The 20,610-nt window shown below is 39.4% G+C and overlaps 1 protein-coding gene across 1 annotated transcript in view; it reads left to right on the top strand.

Moving 5' to 3' along the window:
- Nucleotides 1-209: 209 nt before the first annotated feature.
- Nucleotides 210-20,610, top strand: part of LOC124160998 (neuroligin-2-like) — a 484,800-nt gene continuing 464,399 nt past the window's right edge. The window contains exons 1-2 of the mRNA XM_046537135.1: nt 210-3,576; nt 8,552-8,972. Coding sequence (XP_046393091.1) covers nt 3,295-3,576; nt 8,552-8,972 — 703 coding nt within the window. The 5' untranslated portion in view covers nt 210-3,294. The remainder of the gene's footprint in view (nt 3,577-8,551; nt 8,973-20,610) is intronic.

Genomic DNA, 20,610 nt, shown 5'->3' with positions numbered 1-20,610 from the left:
TGTCTAAATGTTCATAAATTTGTGCGGAAACAACGACCTATTGCACATACCTAAAAGCATTTCATTTTCATGTCATTTATGATTCTCCGAATTTTGTACGAAACGGTTAATCTTGCAGCAATGCTCCTTCCCTAGCCACATTTATTCTCAATCCACGAGAAGTGTCTTCTTGCCATTGATGAATGATTTTGTTTTCTTCTTACAGGGTAACTGCATACGAAGTGGACCTTTGTTCACGGCAGTGTGACCCCAGGGACAACAATGAACGCGGAGATGACGCAGATCAAGGCGTTCTCATCTACTTCGCCTCCTCCTTCTACCGTGATTCAACCCTTCATCTTGGAATAAAGAAATCCAGGGGCTCGGAAGTGAGTGTAGGAGTCGAACGGTTCCACTCACGTAGAGGAAAAAATACCAAAAGACTGAGAGCAAGAAAGGCACACAACACGGGTGAGACGTCTCCTTCAGGCGGGACAGTGCTTTCAAAACTTCCAAGGACGCACCTGCGTTCGGCTCCAAAGCTCTGGGACTGTTTTTGTTACTCCCAGGAAAAAAGGGGGGAAAAAACATCAAGAAAATTGGATCGAGGCTGAGTGTTTTCTTTATTCCTCCCTACGAGACCCGGCTTAGACTTAAAACCACCCTGTATGTCCCCAAACACCTTGACGGAGAGCTGTCCATTTCTTGCTTCCCGAAAACAAGAAGAAAAATCATCTTCACGCGTGATGTTTTCATTTTAATCGGCTCAATTTTTTTCGCGAAATCGACGAAACAGGTTAAAAGTAAAAATGGAGTCAGGTACGGCTCGAAGGACCTACCGCACTTCAGCGGATGACTGCTCTGGAGCCGGGGGTGACCAGAAGTCTTTGAACTGGGGTAGGCAGGGTGGTCGCCGTTGCGGTGGTTAGGATGCTCCTGTTCCCAGCAGGGGCGAGGGGTGGAAGTCGCCGGGAGGTGAGGGGTGCGTCTTCGGGAGATATCGAGCCCCTCGGTAATAGGAAAAGTGTTCCACTAGTTGAACACCGGCCGACTATCAGACCCGAAGGACCGAAAGATTCTCAGCGAGACAGCTCAACTTGCTCCAAACCCCTACCTCACATCTTCGTAATCGAGTTCGCTTCGAATCGAACCCACTGACGCAAAGCTGAATAGACTGTCCCCTCCTGTTTGATCCTTTTCTATAACCTTGAGCGATTGAATGATTCCACTTTTTTCGATGTAAAAACTCATAAGCCATATTTGTTTTGTGTTCCTCAAAGAAGTGAACACTACTTCCTGGGCACCCAAGTGGCCACAAAAAGTTATTACGAGTAACGAAACTATAACTCTTGTTATCAGTACTGACGGTGGTTAAGAGTACTGTCTACGCGGGAAAACAAAATGGTGCTGACATACTGGTGATACCTGTGCTTGTGATTTCAGTGTGATTGATCCGTGTGTGTACTTGAATATCGATTTCTTTCTCTACCTCTTAAACTGTCATCCCGTGCAATGGAAGTTGCATGAAGTCACGTTCACGACGTGATTTTAGGGGATATGTACGTAATTTCTCGGCTGAACTCCATATCCGACTCTCGGAGATAAAAATTGTGGTTGGTTTAGAAGGAGTAACCTCTAGAAAGCCGGATAAACTTTCGGGTTTCTGTCGTCAAGGTTTAGTACATAGTAGGAGAGACGTGACGCGTCTTTCAGCAAATAGGGGTGGGTTTCTTTCTACTCATCACGCAAGGCCGTTCCTTTTGTCACCGGAATTTTTCACGCAAGTCGTTTCCTTTTCACCCAACTTCCCGCATGCCGCAGGTTGTTCTTTTTTTACAAGTCACTGGACCGGCGGCTGAAATTAAGTCCTCCAGCACGTAGTCTTGTGCCTAGCTTCAATCAAACGCCACACTCACACAACTCACTGCGACTCCCTTTCCCAGTCCATCCAGGGTTAAAATACATCTTACCTCCCTCGAACGAAAACCTCCGGAGGAGAGCCCACTTAGCATTCACGACCTCACGTTGGCTTCCCCTGACCTCTTCCGGTGGCTGCTCTGACGACGACAGTGTCTGCCTCCCAGCCAGTCACTATCGTACCCACTTGGAGAGGGACCACCCTTTTTAACCCACAGGCCTTCCTCTCCTTAAAAAAAACTCTTCCTTCCCCTGCTCCAACACACACACACACAACCTTACCGCACAAAACCTCCCGACTACCCAGCAAACCCCACCCTCCGACTCCGTGCAGAAATACCCGCACTTCAAAAGACCGGTGTGTCTCACCTATTCCGGGTTTCTCACCACGTAGCGAGTTTTTATTCAAGGCAATCTTCCCGAAATTGCTTTTTTATACTTCCCCAGGTCTTGAGGAGGCGGGGTAGGAGGTTTCCTGGGATCGAGACGGGGTAAGAAGGAAGGAGGAGCGTGTATAGAAGGTTTTGAGGCTAGACTGGGCGTGAATGGTTCCGTGGGAGTGAGGGAGAAGTGGGGCGAAACAGAAAGTTATGATCGCTTATTCGAGAAAATGAGAATACTTCCCGTCTCTCGAACTTTTCGGATAATAAAGGAATAAGGAGTGAGAGAAAGAAAGTGCCCGACGTTGTTGTTCTTTTTATTCCTCCAACGACGACCCGATACAATTTTCTAATTTAGTGGAAGTACGTGATATCCGTTTTATAATGACTAACGATGGTGTGTTAAATGAAGTCTAAAAGAGTTATGTACGTGAAAGGATAGTATATGTGTTTGAGTGACCAATGACACATTTTCGTTAAGTTTTTGCCACTTAAAAGTATTTTTTTGAATGAGTGAATATTGGCGTTCATGAATAGCAGTTTTTATTCGATGAATGATTTTTGACGAACCCACATACTGGATAAATATGTCGCTGAATGTTATCGAGAACGAAAATTGTGGAATTAAGTACTGAAATGATTAGTGCATTTGATTAAATTGTCATTTCAGTTCTTATTTTGAGAAGCTATTTGAAACTGTGAGACAATTGAGTTTTTTTTATAAGTTCTTGTAAAACACGTATATAAATCGCTCGTGAATACTAAAATACAAGTGATCAGTAAAGGACAATACGTGCGCTCTGGAATTCTAGCCTTTCCTTTACATTCACAAAGTGAATTTCAATGGTGCAGTTCGTGAGGAAATTCCTCGTGTTGAACCAGTGAAGTGCTCCCAGAAGAAAAGCCATTGTTGATAGGGGAAACACCGAACTTAAAGGCGTCACGCATGTCCGTTTTTGGTTACCCAGGCGTCGGCGACCCCATTACATCGCTCTCAGTGACCACGTGACCCGGTCAAATGGGCCGTATGATCATGGCGTCTTACTCCGGGCGCGTGGCGTCTCGCTGTTGCCGGTGTGGCGGGCGGAGGCGTCAGTGGTCGTGCGGGTGGCCTAGCCTTCCTCGGCCCCCAGGGGCGCTGGTCCCGGCCCTACTCGTCTTCTGCCTGCTGTTGCCCTTGCCCTCGCAGTCCACGGGCCTCGGCGAGGAGGACGGGGTCGCGGAAGCCCCCCCGCCTCCCTCCCTGCCCCCAACCACTATCAGAACCAGGGTCATCAACACCAAATACGGCAGGCTACAGGTGAGCGAATCCATAAACTTTGGGTGGTGATAAAAATATTTTTGGTGTGTTTAGGCTTGTTTTAATTAAATAAACTATGAGAGGCCAGAACGCAATTGCATTCATGTGGTTTTCTGCACATTGGTAAAAAGAGCTTTGATTTTAAAGACAATTCAGTGATTATAAAAAATAGATCATATCTATAACTTCCTCTTTGTCTCCAGAGAATATATTTTGCAAATATTGGCATCATGTAATTGAAGCTAAAAGGACCTTTAAATGGCTACAATTTTGCCGTTGTGATTCTATTTACATTTGTTTGGTTTACATGTACAGTGTCAAGGAGCAGTTATACTCTCTGTATTTTTAAGTAACCATTATTATTATATAATTACATCTTGATGCTATTATGCACTGACAGGAATACAGTGTATAAATAACATATTTTAAAACCTTAATATGCTACTTACGTCAAAAAATTATAAAATAATATCTCAAATCAAAGCACAAAACAATGAAAAATACTCTAGTTACCTATTGAGCCCTTTATAAATATTTACGCAGAAATAAAAGATGAAAACTGTTCTACGAGCCTTGGCTAGACCCAAGTAAAATGAGCGAGCAAGAGAAATCTTAATCTCAATTGTTTTTAACTTCTTGATTTCGTACCTATAAGGCAAAGTAAATTTCTTTGTTGCCTATCTTCTTGCAGAGATTTTAATGGGATATATTGCCAGCCGCGTTCAAACTTAGTTTTTCACCTCACGAAACTGGCAACTTGTGAAAGTTAGAGCCTAGTTACTAATTTTGTGAAAATATAGGAAATATTAATTTGAACGACTAATTGACACAAGTGAATATTTCCGAAGACAGGGAAATTGAAAAGCTAATTAAAGGTAGGGAAAAATTAATATCTTCGAAACAAGTTTTTCTCCTTACTTGTCAGTCATTTAATGGGAGGAAAATAGGTGTGGTGGATTGGAATAAAAGTTTTACGCTCTTTGGGAGATAATAAAAGGGCTAGTGGTGAATCTTTAATGAGTATAGAGTAAAAGGATAAACTAAACTATCAGGACAAAGATGATCGCCAGGAAACCGAATATGTTCATAAATACGAATTTAATTATGTTACAACTTGCAAAGTACTTGATAGTCAGTCAAGATATTTTATTACATTTTGTAATCATAACTGGTAAGTTATATCAGGACATGTGTAATAGACAACAGCGTCACATGCCAGAGGAACTCACACGTTAGTCAGTAATCAGCGATTTCCTAGGCTCGTCACAAAATACCAACAGACGTACGACTTATATTATCAACAACCATATGAAAACGAGCATAAAAGCAATACTATACCGCGCAGCCACGTTACGATCAAACAAAATCGTACAGGAATTCTCAAATTTACTCGTAAAATTAAAAGGCCTTAAAACCTTTAGGCTAACGTAATATAATTTGAAATTTTCTATAAAAATCCAGTGGGAAAAAAATCATTTGCCAATTTTTTCGCACAATTTGTTCCTTGCTGGTGACTTCCGTAAAGTTATCACCGTGACCGAGTCTCAGTATAATTAAACTTTCCATGAAACGTTTGTAACGATATCGACAAATGTGTGCTGTCATTACGACCTTTTCGAAACATTGAACTATTAGGTGTTCACTAGGCAGGATATAACTGTTCCACTCTGTTTAGCGATGGTCTTTACGGTTTGACGCGCTATCGTGCTTCACATTTAAGAGGTCCGAGGTCCCTGTGCGGTTCCCTTCTGGCCCACCTTGCGGTTCGTCTCCACCAAACTTTTTAATTGGCTAGGTTAGCAGCGGCGATGGTGTGGGAGCCGTGGTCGAATTAAACGTCAGGCTGGTGTATGGAGCAGGCGATAAATTTTATCCCACACAGGGGCTCTAGAATGTCACTTCTGCGTGCTTTATACTATATTTGACTTCCCCTTTGTTAAGGGAGATTGTCTGGGAACGTCTAGCGACCACCTTACCTTTCCTTTAATGGAAAGAACCTCATCAAAAACTTTAAAGCTTTGTCAAGGACTTTACGGATTCGCGTTGTTTTCTTAAAATCGCTTAATGAGGTTTTTTTTTATCAAGCTCTTATTTTCCATCTTCATTTCTTGGGATGGGTTTTTAGCTGTATTGGTATTTAAAACCAATTCACATTAAATATTTTAATTACATTTTGGGACTCGTATTAAATTTGGAACGCAACGCATCAATATTGTAGTTGACCGCAAAGGGCCAAAGTTTGTATTACGTGCGGTTAAATTATTAATTATTCATGCATTTTATCATTTATGAAATTACAGTTTTCTTCATATGAGGAAAATGTTGGCAAAAATATCACTTTTATGTCTCTTGTTTCATGTGCTAATATATTACATGCTATTTTTTTCAATTTCCCACTTTCATTCTCTTGCAATATAATAAACTTGTAAAAAATGTCAAACTAAACAGTTAACATTGGCTAGAAAGAATTATAAAGAGATAGAAAGATGATAGGCCTTAATTTTATGCTTCCTTAACGATTTTCAACTTATTTAATAAGAAACTATTTTCGCTTGTAAAATTTTGTGGGGCTATATAAGTAAAAAATTTATTTGCAAAAGTTAATTAACGGGTGTTCGATCTTATAACTAGAAGGCCCGTCATATATAGCGGTAGTATTAAAGCAGATAATGTGAAAAAGTACTACATAGTTTCAAAGTAAGTATACAATATTTTTCTTCCATGTTAAGTTTTAAAATTGAGTAATTTCCGCTAAATGTTCCTTACATTGGAAGTGCATCCAGGTAAATCGATCCAATAATACAATTTATATAGATCAATTTAAGCGATGAATTCAATTGTTGAGGCCTTCACTTTGTAGAATTCCATATTTAATGTTTGGAAAGGAAATTGCTTAGCTTTTCTACAAAACAAAAGAAATTGTATTGTAGAAAAAAATTGTAGAAAAGCTAAGCAATTAATTAGGTTTCCTGGCAATTACTGACTTTTCAAAAAATACTATTGAATAATAAATAGGTATAACCCGTAAAAAGGCAAAGCAAAGTCCTTAGTAATCGAAGCCTTGGATTCCAAAACAGCACAAACTACACCGGGATCAGGTCAATGGGTGGCTGAAGTGCTGGGTTTACGCCCCTTGACCTCAGGTTCGAATCTTGAAAGAGACGCATATATTTTTTTATTGGTTGCCTCATCCCTTCTTAATTGTTGTCTGGATGTTACCTTAAATATAGGTACTCCATCAGTTGGGTTGAATATTCGGCCATGGTGCGTTAAGTTAAGATCAAGCTAACGCAAACGCCTGATTTTTCTCCGCCTCTCCTTTCTATCCTCCGGAAAACAAAATAAAGATACACAAATTAATGCTCAATCCCAAGTTCATGTTAAAGAACTTTTAAAACATCATACATTTTCTTAGCCTGGCCATTTTTAGTTTATTCGGATTATGTGACTCGTTTATACGTTAAAGAATAAATGAATAAATATAGAACTTCATGTAATTCGTGTAGTTTTACGTATTTCATGGATAAAAACGTAGTGAGAAAAAAAATCCATTAGCTTTCATAATGCTTTGATTGCTTCGGCCTGCGTACATTCTTACGTACATCATCCGTTTGAGGTGGTGATCTGCTGGTCCAACTATTAAACCCGGGCGCGAAGACCTGGTCTCGAGTCGCCCTCGTTTGGGCGTCACGGTCGGCCACAGCGTAGCTGCATACCCACAGACAGCACCAGCCATTGACTTAGTCGACACAGAATCATCACTAAGGCGCTTTCCAGTACCTACATGCCTCACTTGTACCATACGTTGAACACTAAAGGTCCCGCTATACGCGAATGAGCCCTTATACCCTGCTTACAATGTGCTTTAACCAGAATTTGGCAAAGGGAAGTGACTCCTATCTCAGGTATGGTATGTGCTAGCGGTGGTATCTACTTCAAGGAAAATGCCTTGCTTAATAGATGGCATTAAACTAGCGTGGACTATCATTCATCGCAGAAAAAATATTTCTAGGAGCATTCAAGGTGGCTGCGCCGTAATTGAAAGCGAAGTCCCCATTGAAACCCCAGCTTATGATGACACATCCTTCTCTCTTGATGGACTGTATTTTGTGCTATTTTAATGTGTGATAGCGCGTATTTCAGTACCATCTCACCTCCCATGAGGCCATTCTGATTGGCCCATTTTCTCTCATCCGAAATTTTTCCTATAAATTCAATTTTTCCAAACCTGAATCTCAGCTGACCTAAATGTTTTTCCCTCTATTGTCAATGGATATTTTTGTTGCTGTGATTCTCCCTCCATTTCACTGAAAATTGCATCCCGTAATACCCGCAGTATAATAATTTCCAGCAACCTGGATTATATCTGTCAATTTCCCAACGGTCCATATTTTACCATTTTCCTTTCCTTTTCAAAACCCTCTTTATCGCTTCCCCTGCTGTTGGCATATCTGACTCACCCAATAATTTCAGCTATCATTTGCGGCGCCATCCATCTTATTTCACCTCCTGGATAAATTAAAATAAAAGTAAAAGTACCTTAGTAAAATTCATGCTTTTATTTTTAAAATTTCGAGATAAATTAATTTATTTACATACTAAATAAAACGGCCTTTTACATTGGGGTATATTAACCCTACAGCAATTCTACATGCACGAACAGCAATGCCCTGGATAGGGACAATCTACCCAGGTGGGACTTGTACTCGTACCTCTTGTTTGGAAGGCAAGGATTTAACACTGCCACCAGCGAGACAGGCCGACTGGATAATATATTGTTGATTGTCGTCCCTTGTCAACATTACCCTATACCTCAAATTTTAAAGCTTAAACCATTAATTTTCTCATGCACAAAGGTGGCATACTTTCAAAACTAGCGAATGTTGACGAATTTCCATTCTATTTAACATGAAATTTTTAGGATTTTTTTCCGTTCGGCATTTGAACTCACCTGTTCTTCCCCGCCTATCCTTAGGGCTTCGTGTCGCACGCCTCGGGCCCCCACGGTGCCATCCCGGCGTCCACGTCGCCGGCGACGCAAGACTCCGAGGGCGGCACTCGACACCGCAAGCCCGTCGACGTGTTCCTCGGCATCCCTTACGCCACTCCTCCCGTTCGCTCCAATCGCTTCGGTCCCACGCGGACGCCCGTGCCCTGGGACGGACTGCGGCCGGCAGACCGCCTGTCGCCGGTGTGCCCGCAGCATTTCCCCGAAGAGGTCCTCGCCGTGTTGAGGGCCGTGGAGGCCTCGAACCCTTCGGCGGCGGCGGCCGCAGAGGCCGAGGCCCTTCGCCGGATGCCCCGCGGTCGCCTCGAGTCGCTGAAGAGATTGCTTCCGCACCTGCGGAGGCAGAGCGAGGACTGCCTTTACCTCAACGTCTACGCTCCAGCGCAAGGTAGGCCAAGCTGTTTGCCTGCATTCTTTCTTATTTTCTTATTCTCAAGGTGTGATAGGGGCAACCCAAGTATTTAAGTATGAAGATGTTCGTCAATATTCTCCTCCAGATATATATGACGTTGAGTTTTCAGCAAAAATTCGTCCCTCTGAATTATCTGATGCGCCAATGTTCTCATTCGTTGCAGGTATTACGGCCATTTTCCGGTTATATTAGATGACTTTTGCCTTTTATCTTTAGGCCGTTTTAAACGGGACACGGGATTGCGCAGGTTAGAACTGCATAAATTTCTAAAATGGCGTGGAATTTTGCGAATGCATGAACGAAATTAAAAAAAAGTGAATTAAAATTAAAATTAGTAAAAGTTGATTGCTCTACACGCAATGCAAAACTTTGATATTTTTAGAAATCCAATGAAAATGTACTCTGTAAGACCATTTAAATCAAGCATCTACGGGAAGGACGAGAGCCTCGTATTTGTTAGTCCCCCGGTCCTAATCCTAATTTTTCCGTAGTTTGCTCTCACACTCTCATGAAGTAAAGAATAAATTTTGTATTTTTTAACACTTCGATATACCAATTCGAATTGTGGATTGAAATTTTAAGGACTCTTGTGAATCCAGCGCGTTTTGATATGTACCTACTTAAATTTTTTTAAAACTTTTCAATCTAGTCCTCGTGAGTGCAAATATGGTGTTGGATACAGTGAAAATAAATTGATTTCCTTGCGCTCAACTCAGTGATTCTGATATTTATATAAACCGATTAAAATGCAGGACGCATTTTAATCGGTTCATGCGGCAGCGAAAATCAAGCTTCCATTGGACGGACCGGAGCCTCTTCTATGTTAGTCTCCTGCTTTTATCTTTTAATTCCGTAGTTTTCCGTAGTTTGGTCCTTTTATTCAGTAAAAATTGAATAAAATTTGTATGTCACGCGTTTATACTATTCTAATTGTGGAGTGAAATTTTAAAAATTCTTTGGATTGCAGTACCTTTTAGGATGTATTTATAATTTTTCAAACTTTTCAAGGCAAACTGCGCGAGTGTGAATGCTACATTGGAAATATTGGGAATAATAAATTGATTGCTCTGAAGTTAAGGCAACGCTGCTCAATGTTTTATTAATCAATTGAAACGGATCCCAATGTGGCAACTTAAATCAAGCTTCTTTGGGACAGACTGTATCTCCCTTGACTTGTTAGATCCCTCTTACCTTTCAATTCCCGAGTTTTTCCGTAGTTTGATCTGTTGTAGGAACAAACTAAGCATTACTTCTGGATGTTATACGCTTAATCAATTCTAAACCTGTATGATTCTTGGGAATTCAGTTACATTTGATATTTATTTATCAGTAGTTTAAATTTTAATCGCATTCCTCGCGAGGGTAAATGATGTAGTAGAAACATAAATGGAGTATAAATTGATTTCTCTATACTCAAAAAATCTGAAATTTATACTAACCGATTGAAGTGCACTCTAGGTGACAACGCAAACCAAACTTCTACGGGACGGACTGAACCCTCGTGTTTGATAGACCCGCTACCCTAATCTTTCGATTTCCTAATTTTTCCGTAACGAAACGGGCGATTTTTTCTCTCCAGTACCTTTTCATGTATATTTTTCAATTTCTTTAACTTTTCAACCATTTCTCCACGAGTGCAAATGCTGTACTTATTATAATAATTGAGCGTAAATTGATGGATCTATTTTATATTATTATCATTACACCTACCGCAATGGTGCTAACAACTTTGTAAACATATTAAAATACACACTATGTGACAGTTTAAACCAAGCTACTACGGAAGCCTCCTCTTTTTTAGACACCTTGCCCTAAAATTTCAATTCACGAATTTTTCCGGTTCTCGCTGCTTTAGGAAAAATTGGATGAGCTTTGTATGTGACGTGCTCAATCAATTCTAACCGTGAATAGAAATTTGGAATACTTTTGAGACTCCAATGCCATTTGATAAGTATTTATCAATGGTTTAACTTTTCAACGTATTCCTCGCGAGTGCAAGTACACAGTACTGGAAACGTCGAGTATAAATTAATTGCTCTGCAATAACTGCAGTGCTGTTGCCACTTTTATAAACCGATTGAAGTTTACCCTATGTGGCCATTTAAATAAATCTTCTACGGGACGGAGTTGAGCTTACTCTTTGCTAGACCATTTTCCCTAATCTTTTGATTCTCGAATTTTTCCGTTACGAAACGGACTTCAGTCACGCTAAATTTATTGCACTGCAGTCGAAGCAGCGTTGCCAGTGTCGTAGCAAGGAATTTTGTTCGGGTGGGGGCCCAAAACCAGGAGGGAAAATTTTTGAAAAATTTGGCACTAAGTAATGAGTTTTAAACTAATTTTAGCGCTTTTCATAATCGAAAAAACTTCATTTATTAAATAAATATTTCATAAAGTCATGATTTTTGAATATTTTGTTTTCTTTTATGAAGGAAAAAAAATGTTTTTATATTTCGGGGGTACGGACCCTGGCTACGCCACTGAGCGTTGCTGACATTTTTATGAACCGATTAAAATGTACCCCATGTTGCAACAAAGAGCAAGCCTCTACGAGACGGACTGGAGGCTCCTCTTTATTAGCCGTAACATTTCCATTCCCGAATTTTTCCGTAGAGAAACTCCAGTCAGGCTGCACGCTGCCCTTTCGTCACGTCCTCTCCATTCTGTTCGATAAGCCGACTGCAGTGGAGACATTTCCAACTTTCACGAGTCTTGTGTATGTCTCTCTCTCGTTCTCTCCGAGACCCGCCCACCAATAACAATCGAGTTCCCCCACCGTCATACTCGTCGCGGCGTCACTAAACCCCCGCCCACTCGTCCACCCCATGGAAAATGTCCGTTCGGATCAAAAAGAGCCATTTTGAGGGACGTTACCAGCCAATGTGCAGACTCATTTCGGACTCGGGTTTTAGCACCGTCCGTCCTCGCTGCCACCACAATACACATTTCCTTTCCATCCTTCCCCATCTATCCGTATACAGCTCAGTTATCCTTCCATGACCTGGAATCAAGGTGGCGACTGTAGAGCCGAGATAAATCTCCCCAGTATATTTAGTACATTTCTGCCGTGCCATTTAAAAATGCGTGCAATTTTGCTACGAACCGTAATATATTGAAAAAAAATGATAAAACTTATTGTAATGTCCACTGGTTTATTAATAGTAACAACGCATTTCGACGGCTATCGTCATCTTCAAGTCAAATACAACCAGACTTGTTGTTTCTATTTGACCTAATGATGGCGCTAAGCGTCAAAACACTTAGTTGTTATCAATAAAATATTGGAGAGGAAAATGAAATATATCATTTTTTTCATCATGAAGTTCAACCATATCTCATCAAACACAGTCGAGCGTAATGTTTTATTTGATATGCACTGTGTTAGGAAAAAGTAATTGACATTTTATATTGCGAATTTTTGTTCGAACCTTAATATTTTGTTTCATCCGCAATGTTTTAGGATACATTAAATTAAATACGTATGTTACACGCTGGCAATAGGGAAGTGCACTAATTTTTTTTTATTGCTGAATTTGAAAGTATAGCCTAAAAAAGAAACATTAGTATAGTCACTTATATTTCCTGCATCTGGGGTATGCACTTTAAAACGTTTTGAAAGTCGGAAAATTTCATGTTGCGCTGAAACACAGTGCTTCCATCTTGATTGAGATGTGACGTCACAAGGCAGTAGTCACCAGTGGAGTATCGCTGTATTCCGTCGCCTTTAGCGCGGCGTGAGTTTCCGGGAATCGGTGGAGTGTGCTTCCTAAAAATGTCGGCTAGTACGGAAAACATGTATTCAAAAAAGAATTATAAATGATTTTTTGTTCCAAATTTCATCTCGACGTCGAAACAAAAGCCTGGTGAAGATATTCATCCCCGTGCCTTAAGCACAAGCCATACGGAATAAATGGTTCAATGCTGCTCCTGACTCTTACCTATCGATGATATTCTGTTTTGAAGATCATTTGAAGGTATTGTAAGATCAAATTGATATTTATATTATAATGATTTACTTACCTCAGTCACATCAGAAAGTGTGTTGAATTATGGCGCGACTGTTATTTTACACGATCGGGAAGAATGCGTACTTTGCCCATGATATGTGCATATATGATAACAAACGACTTTTGTTAAAGTTAATGTTTATATGTTGAAATTAGTACATTCATAGGTGATACAGATATAAAGGTACACGGCAGGTCGCGCGGCGTAATTTATACTCCACTGGTGACGGGTTCATCTTGCTGATCTAAAAAAAATTAGCTACAATGTCTCGAACTTTGAAAACTCGCAATATAGGCAGTCAAAGTACATTGTAGGAATACACGAGACCATTCTAGCCCAGAATGCACGTACAATGTTGAAATCCTTGGTTTTCAAAGATTGACGTATTTTTTAAGCCAGCGCGCCCGGTTCAGGGTTATCAACTTTTATTTCATCCTATTTGTTAATTGAAATTATATTCCGGAATGGTTCTTTTAACACTGCACCTGAGGTAAACTGGTAGGTACTTCGAGTACAAAGTACTGAGGTAGGTCCTGAGTAAGTAAACTCCCTTTGGAGTAATGTGAATTACAAGTGTTCGAGAAATATGGCATTTTATATTCGTTTTGTGTTCTTATTAATCATGTCTGTACGCATATTGTTGCTTGCCGCGAGCCATTAATGGTATGTGCTCTTGCAAGAGTGGTTTTCATTTTTAATGTGGAAGTTGGTCAGTATAAGAAAAGAAAAAATTAACATTTTAGCGCACACCAACCCTTGTAGTCGTCGTATCTCTGCGTTTGTAATGACACTGCTGCAATACCTAAACGCCATTATGATGATAAAAAATTTGTCTCATGTCAATGATTGCTGTCATTAAAATTAATGATAAACTTGACGCCGTATGATCACAATGAAGACATAAAAATATATTGCCATGACGAGGTCTCGATCCCACATCCTCCGGGTGGGATGCTGAACACGCTGCCACTGCACACGCTACCACTACCCCAACAAACGCATCGTAATAACCGAGAAATTTTAATTTTATATTTACAACTTGTGAAAAGTAACGCATGAAAATTAATTAATTATAGCCTAACTAAGGCCCTAATTGAAAAAGACGGAGCAAAGTACGTGGTCTCCCCTTGTTAGCCTTAAAGCCTCGCATTTCTATGGAGCGTTGAACCTGTCCTCCTTTTTCAAAAATTCAGTGACCGTAAATACATCAAAGTTTGGTATACCATTTATAAATCGTTGGAATTTTCCTTCTCCCAACCGAGATTAACTTTTCTTGAACCCATCCTGGACAGCGAACCATTGCAACAACCAGCCAGCACGGAAATAAGGCTAACATCCCATGATTCTAGTTGCGAAGGGCGAACGTTCCGGACGGCGTGAATACATAAGCAACGAATAAGTCTTGCAGCAAACGTCTAAAATAGGTTTATTAGTTTGACTCAGTTCTTACAAAAAAGTTTTGGAATGATTAACGGCATTGTGCCAAAATATACCCAGCGAAAAATAAATACCATAATCTATTTATTAAAGATTCAATGTGCTATTCGCACTACTCTTTCCAAACTTGAAGTTGACGCGTAAATGAATATTAACACTAGGAATACCGGACTTGACACCCCCCCTAGAACTACCGAATGGAGTCATTTTGACTCCTACCTTATTATTGTTTATTTTTGCTGTTTATGTCTGTTTTTATTGATAGATTGCATTAGTTTATCATTTTTGTTAATAATTGCAATATTTCAGACGTCGTTTTAATAAAAAAATATATTTTTTTTAAATGCGAAATTCGACAGTATTGCTTTGAAATTCTTTTTTCTTACATGTTATGTTGTTTTAATAGAATTATAATGGAGGAATTGGATAAAACAGCAAACGTAGAAATTTCAACACATTTTATCATATTGTTTGAATGATCAAAAATATTACTTAGGCTACATGGTAGTTTGGAAGATAATTAACTAAAGCAAAAAATTGCAGTTGATACGCCACGCATTTGTCTAAGGTGCTTTAGAGTTCAAGCATTGTCGTTCATTTTCATTGCTCACACAAAGACTTTTGGCAGGTCTTACAATTCCCAACTGATAGATTATTTTTGCACTTTGGTTTTGCCTGGAAATAATTTTTTTGCAGAAACCCGTCAGAAGAATCTGCGGCATTGGACACGCAACGCTTTTATCTACATCTAACATGAGGATCAGCCAACTCTGTAACGAGCTGTTTCTAAAACGTCTTGCGCGAAATGTTTTAGGTAGTCTCATTGTACACTATCCATGAACACGTGCTAAGTCGGGAGTATTTTCCAATTGAAGTGAATTACCTTTTCCAACATAAGGGAAGGCATTTGCAAGATATTTGCTCTCCTTGTCAACAGGTAGCCAATATTCATGGCCGTATTTGTCCGGATTAGAAGGAATGTACAGAGTGAAATATACCTAATTACACTGGGAAAAAGTTGTTCATCAACTATAATGTACGGACCAGGTTTGTAACAAGCAATGTAATTCTCTATGAATCTATCGTACACTATTGAAAAGAGGGCAAACTTGATAGTTTTGAGCCGCTGGAATCAATTAGATTTCTCATTAACTCTTAGACATTGCAAAATGTTAACAAACCTAGTCGTTCGTTGTAGAAAATGGTATTCCCCAGTCGTTTGACCAAATACTCTCAATAGAGTAATCATTTGTACCTGGTATTCCTCGGGCATAAAATATGGCTATACATGCAACTAGCTCCACATCGGAAAGTGTAAAATCTTCGTAATTTTGCCTGCGTGGTTCCACAATTGTACATCGCTTTATGTGAGTCAGTATAAACGAATCGATAAATAATCGTATATAATACCTTTTTTTGTAACTACCCATGAAAGGGAAAGTAAATGTAAATTACTGCTTATATTTCGCACGCGTTTTGTCTGAATCTTCAGACTCACTAGAAACGTTTTGAGGAATAAAATCCTCGACTTCGTCACAGCCGAAATGATCTTTTGTTTCGCGTTCCGATTCACCTTCCGGTATAGAATGCAACATAGATAGGACTTCTTCACGCTTTCGCCTACTTCTTCTAGCCATACTCCCAGTCAGGAAAAATGAAATCCTTGCTTCATAGGAGTTTTGCAGTCCACTCGAGAGTTCACTGGATTCACTAATGCAAAGGACAGCGCACGGTTTTCCTGTGCGGCACCCGGCAGCCAGCGCTGTCAGAGCCGAACGTGCTAGGACAGTAACTTTATTTCATTCTACTGATTTATTTTCCTGGTTCATCAGTATATCAATTTCTCTGGGGAATCGGTATATCAGAGGTACTGTTTCATATTTGAAAATCAACTTCCACGCAGTCAAGGCTGAAATAAAAGTGCTGCAGCGCAATGCACAGTATTAGCGGGCGGCGGCAAAGGTGGGCGGCGAGAAGGAAGGGGTAACGGAGGAGGGACAGACACAACGGATTCTAAACACATGGATTTGAAAATGCTATATATTGCATATTCACCACTTTATCGCAAGGTAAAATAATATCAGGACATTCACATAGTTTGTAGATCCAAACACAGACCCGTAAAATAAGAAATGCTTTCAAAGTCTCGCAAATATGAGCCAAAAGGAAAATAATTGTTTATTTAAGCCTTTGATTGATTTATATTAATTATTATTGACATACGAAGAGATAAAAACTTGTATAAATATTACTATTTGGTGAAAAGACAAGCAAAATACATTAGGGAGTCAAAATGACTCCCTTTGGTAGTTAAAGGTAAATTTTGAAAAACGTGCACTATTTTATTTTCTAGAATTATTTTAATCGCACAGCCTTATTTTGTGTTGAAAATGAATAAAAGTCACGGAATTTCAGGCCGGAATTCGGAAAATTTTAGACAGGGCAGAGAAATAAAAATGGCGAGGAGTCAAAATGACTCCATCGGTAGTTCTAGTGTTAATATATTACGCAATGATGAAGCCATGTACTCAAAAGAGAAGCAGCCACATATATATTTAAAAGATATTTTATGACAGCAAAAAACGGATTCCCTCAAATTCGGTAATTTTTCTATGCAATAATAGTGGTAGAACTAAACGGCGTAGAAGCTGCCTTCTGCTACTGCCTTGTGACGTCACGGCCAATATTCAACATGGACACCCGTTTTAGCGGCCTTTGAATTTTTCCATATTTCAGACGGTCATCTCGAATCAAGTATTCACTATTAGGGTTTAAACTGTGGTTTTACGACATTATGTTATTCTGAACTGTAATTTAAAAAATGTCTTTGGTGCATTTGAAACACTAGTGTACTTCCCTATTTATTACCAATCATCTATTTCCGGACTTATTTTGTTATCAATGGGTGGAATGTGAATTTTACTTTCCTATATCGGAGTTCCACAGTATAAAGCTGGAAATCCGTGCATTAATATCTTCCAAAATTCGTGTTAACATGTAGTTGCGGGTTATGTATGGTTACAAATCCACATGGTTTCACCGATAAGTTCATTGAAGTTACTGGATGAATGCAAACATGTTTTCAAAAGGTTGTTTCAAATAAAATGTTTGTGTCTACGGAAATACGTATGTGGTGAGGGTTCTAGGGAAACGAAAGCATTACATTTCCTGGTGTATGTATCAAGTATTTCTTGGGTGGAACAAGAAATAGCTCTTTTTCAGGATCAAATTTTCCCTGCGCGGGAAAGTTGTTAACTTATATTAGAGTCTCAAATACGATTTTTTTCTGAATCAGGTATTATTAACAAATGTCGCCTAAACCCTAAAGCTTAAGGTTTCGTAAAAATTCAGGATGTATTTCAAGATTATATTGAAGAGCTTTTAAGTTTAACTAAGAAAAGTTTTGGAATGGGTAAAATTGATCAACTTATGTAGAGTGTATGGAACTCATTTACCATCCGAAATGTCTAGCTACGTGTGGCATTACCTCATATTTTGCCTTTTGGAAGCCTTAGCGTTAAATTGAATACTTTTTCTCTTACTATCACTTTTAAAATGTCTCAATGGTCCATTGTAGGGAAGCGTGACAATAGTTCAATTCGATAGCATGCAAAATGTGGCATACAAAGAAATATTTGAGGATTTATTGCGAGTAAAAATATTTTGTTCATTAATATACTCTATAGAAAAAGTTTAAACAGCTCTTTTATTTCTCAATATCTCTCCACTGTATTTGTGGTGAAATTTACTTCAAATTAGAACGAAGAAATGGCTTATTTGTTAATATTGCTGGACCACCCGAGCAACTTCTCAGCTCTCAACTGCTTCCCACCTCAACTTCAGTGGATGCATATGCGCCGTGAATACGTGATTTTACCCTCATATTCATTACAGTACCTTGGTTTAATGTTATCCTCTTTATCATTGGTTTCGATTCGACCTATTCAGAATGTGAATTCCCGTTCTCCTTCCGGAAAATCACCAATTACTAATGGAAATTCCCGATTTTTCCCCGGCAGCGTCTTGATTACCCGTTTTTTCCGGATTGTCCCTGTTAGTTTGCCACCTTTTCTTATAGGTACGTTTGTAATTATCTAGGTGCACAATGCTTATTTAGATATCTTTATGTACGAGGCCTATTCATAAAGTTATGGCCGTTAGCTTATATATAACTATTGGCTCCACAGAACACAGTTTTACTCTTGCTGTGTCATCTACTGATTCATTGAGAAGCTATAGAAGCATTTGTTTTGTTTCCGAAGTCGTTTCCTTGCCCGCGCATGCAAACAATAATATCCGTAACAATCGATGATCCCGCCAGCCAGGGGCGCAGCTAGGAATTTGGGGGGGGGGGGGGGTTTAGCTGCAACTAATACCGGGGAGTGGGGGGTTTGGAATACCCACCAGGATAAGCGGTAGGTGCGAGATTAATAAATTGCGGAATTTTAAAGATAAATGGTTCAGAATGGTGAGTTTTACGGCTTTCTGAGGGATATTTTATCAATCCTTAGAGTATTCTGTTATTCCCCCCCCCCTCGCTGCGCCACTGCCGCCAGCTATGAAGTGCGTTCTGTCATATGATTATTGTATGCAAAAGGATTATCAGCTCCTGAAATTCAACGGCTTTATGTCTACTTTATGGACCTTCTGTTTCCACTGCTTGCACTTGCTCGTTGGACAACGCAACTTTTCGAAACCGAAGAGGAACTTAAGGACGGCGTTATCAATTGCTTCAACTCTCTGCTGGCGAGCTTCTATGCAGAGGGGTCAAAGAAGCTGGTGGAGTGGTACGAAAATTGCTTAGAAGGGAAGCAATAATGTGGAAAAGTGAAGTAGGTTTGTACGTTTCATATAATTATATTTTTCCCTGTGAACAAACGGCTCTCACCTAATTTAATATGCCTCGTAAAATCTGGAAGTAAATAAAAAAGAGGCATTTCAATTATATTATATTTAGTTTCGCAGGTGGTATAAGTGCTTAGAGACTATGAAATCAGAACTTTTCCCAGTAACTTCTAAGAATTTTTGAGTTTTCTTTTATCCCCGCAGCCTCTAATTCCCGGAAGTCCCATGCGGTTGGCCACCATGTCTAATATGGTGGACCCTTCCGTGTTACTCCGACCCCATCTCTTTATCCTCCGGCGGCCCGGCTGCCAAAGTATTGCTAGCCAACAACTTTGCGGCAACATCTACGCCTCGAAAGCGGCTATGAATTTTACCGGTCCACTCGCTGAGGGATGCGGAATAAAACTGGGTCAGAGTTGACCGTTAGGGATTAGTAGCGTTCTTTTCCCGCGGGATTCGGAGCTTTTTTATTGTTATTTTTTGCTCACTTTAACGTTTTCCCTCGAAGTGGATTTATGGCGGACGAAATTGATTTTTGCGATAGGATATGTGGATGTACAGAAAATTATACAAAAGTTGGTCGAAAAAGAAATTCTTTTTTTATTTTAGGATCGGATACAATCGTGCTTGAAATGTGTCCCCTTCAGTTCTTATTTTTGTAATTATCTGTATCATGGAGCTATTCTTTAAGTGGGAAATTGAAAGTAAAGATGTGTAGGTATACTCATCAGTGTATCGCATTATTGCTACCGAAAATTTTAATAAATTTGATCCCGATTCATACAAAATCACTTTGGCTGCGATGCTTTTAATTTGAAAGCTTAAAAATCGTCGTGAATTCAGGTGTAAACTTTTAAATCACTGCTCTGTTAGATTTTTCTCTTGTTATCTGTTGAACTTCAACAGTTTTTTCACTACAGTGCGGGTAAATTTATTTCGTATTTTTTGACAGATACTTAGATATACAAAGTGCTTTACGCACAAATGCCTTATTGCAACAATCTCCTCAATTTCCTTAAGATTTCGCAATTCAATTTTAATACTGCACTCCCCTTCATACGATGTATATTTTTAGTTGCATAAATGTATTTCTCATGCTACGTACTTTCTGGCTTTTGATATTTTATCATTATTTCCATCCTCGTATAACAGGTTGTTTTCTAATTCGGTTACAACCAAATTATATAAATCTCATTTATCACACAGATTTTCCCCTAAAAACTGATAATACGTCACCTTAGATATATTCCCTAATGGTTCAATACGAAGTTTATCAATAATAACTAGGAATATCAAGATAAAACATGGTGACATTATTTTAATA

Source organism: Ischnura elegans, chromosome 6 (assembly GCF_921293095.1).
Source record: "Ischnura elegans chromosome 6, ioIscEleg1.1, whole genome shotgun sequence".
NCBI classification, from domain to species: Eukaryota; Metazoa; Arthropoda; class Insecta; order Odonata; family Coenagrionidae; genus Ischnura; species Ischnura elegans.
The sequence above is the reverse complement of the archived record's forward strand: the minus strand, read 5'-3'. Positions and strand labels throughout refer to the sequence as shown.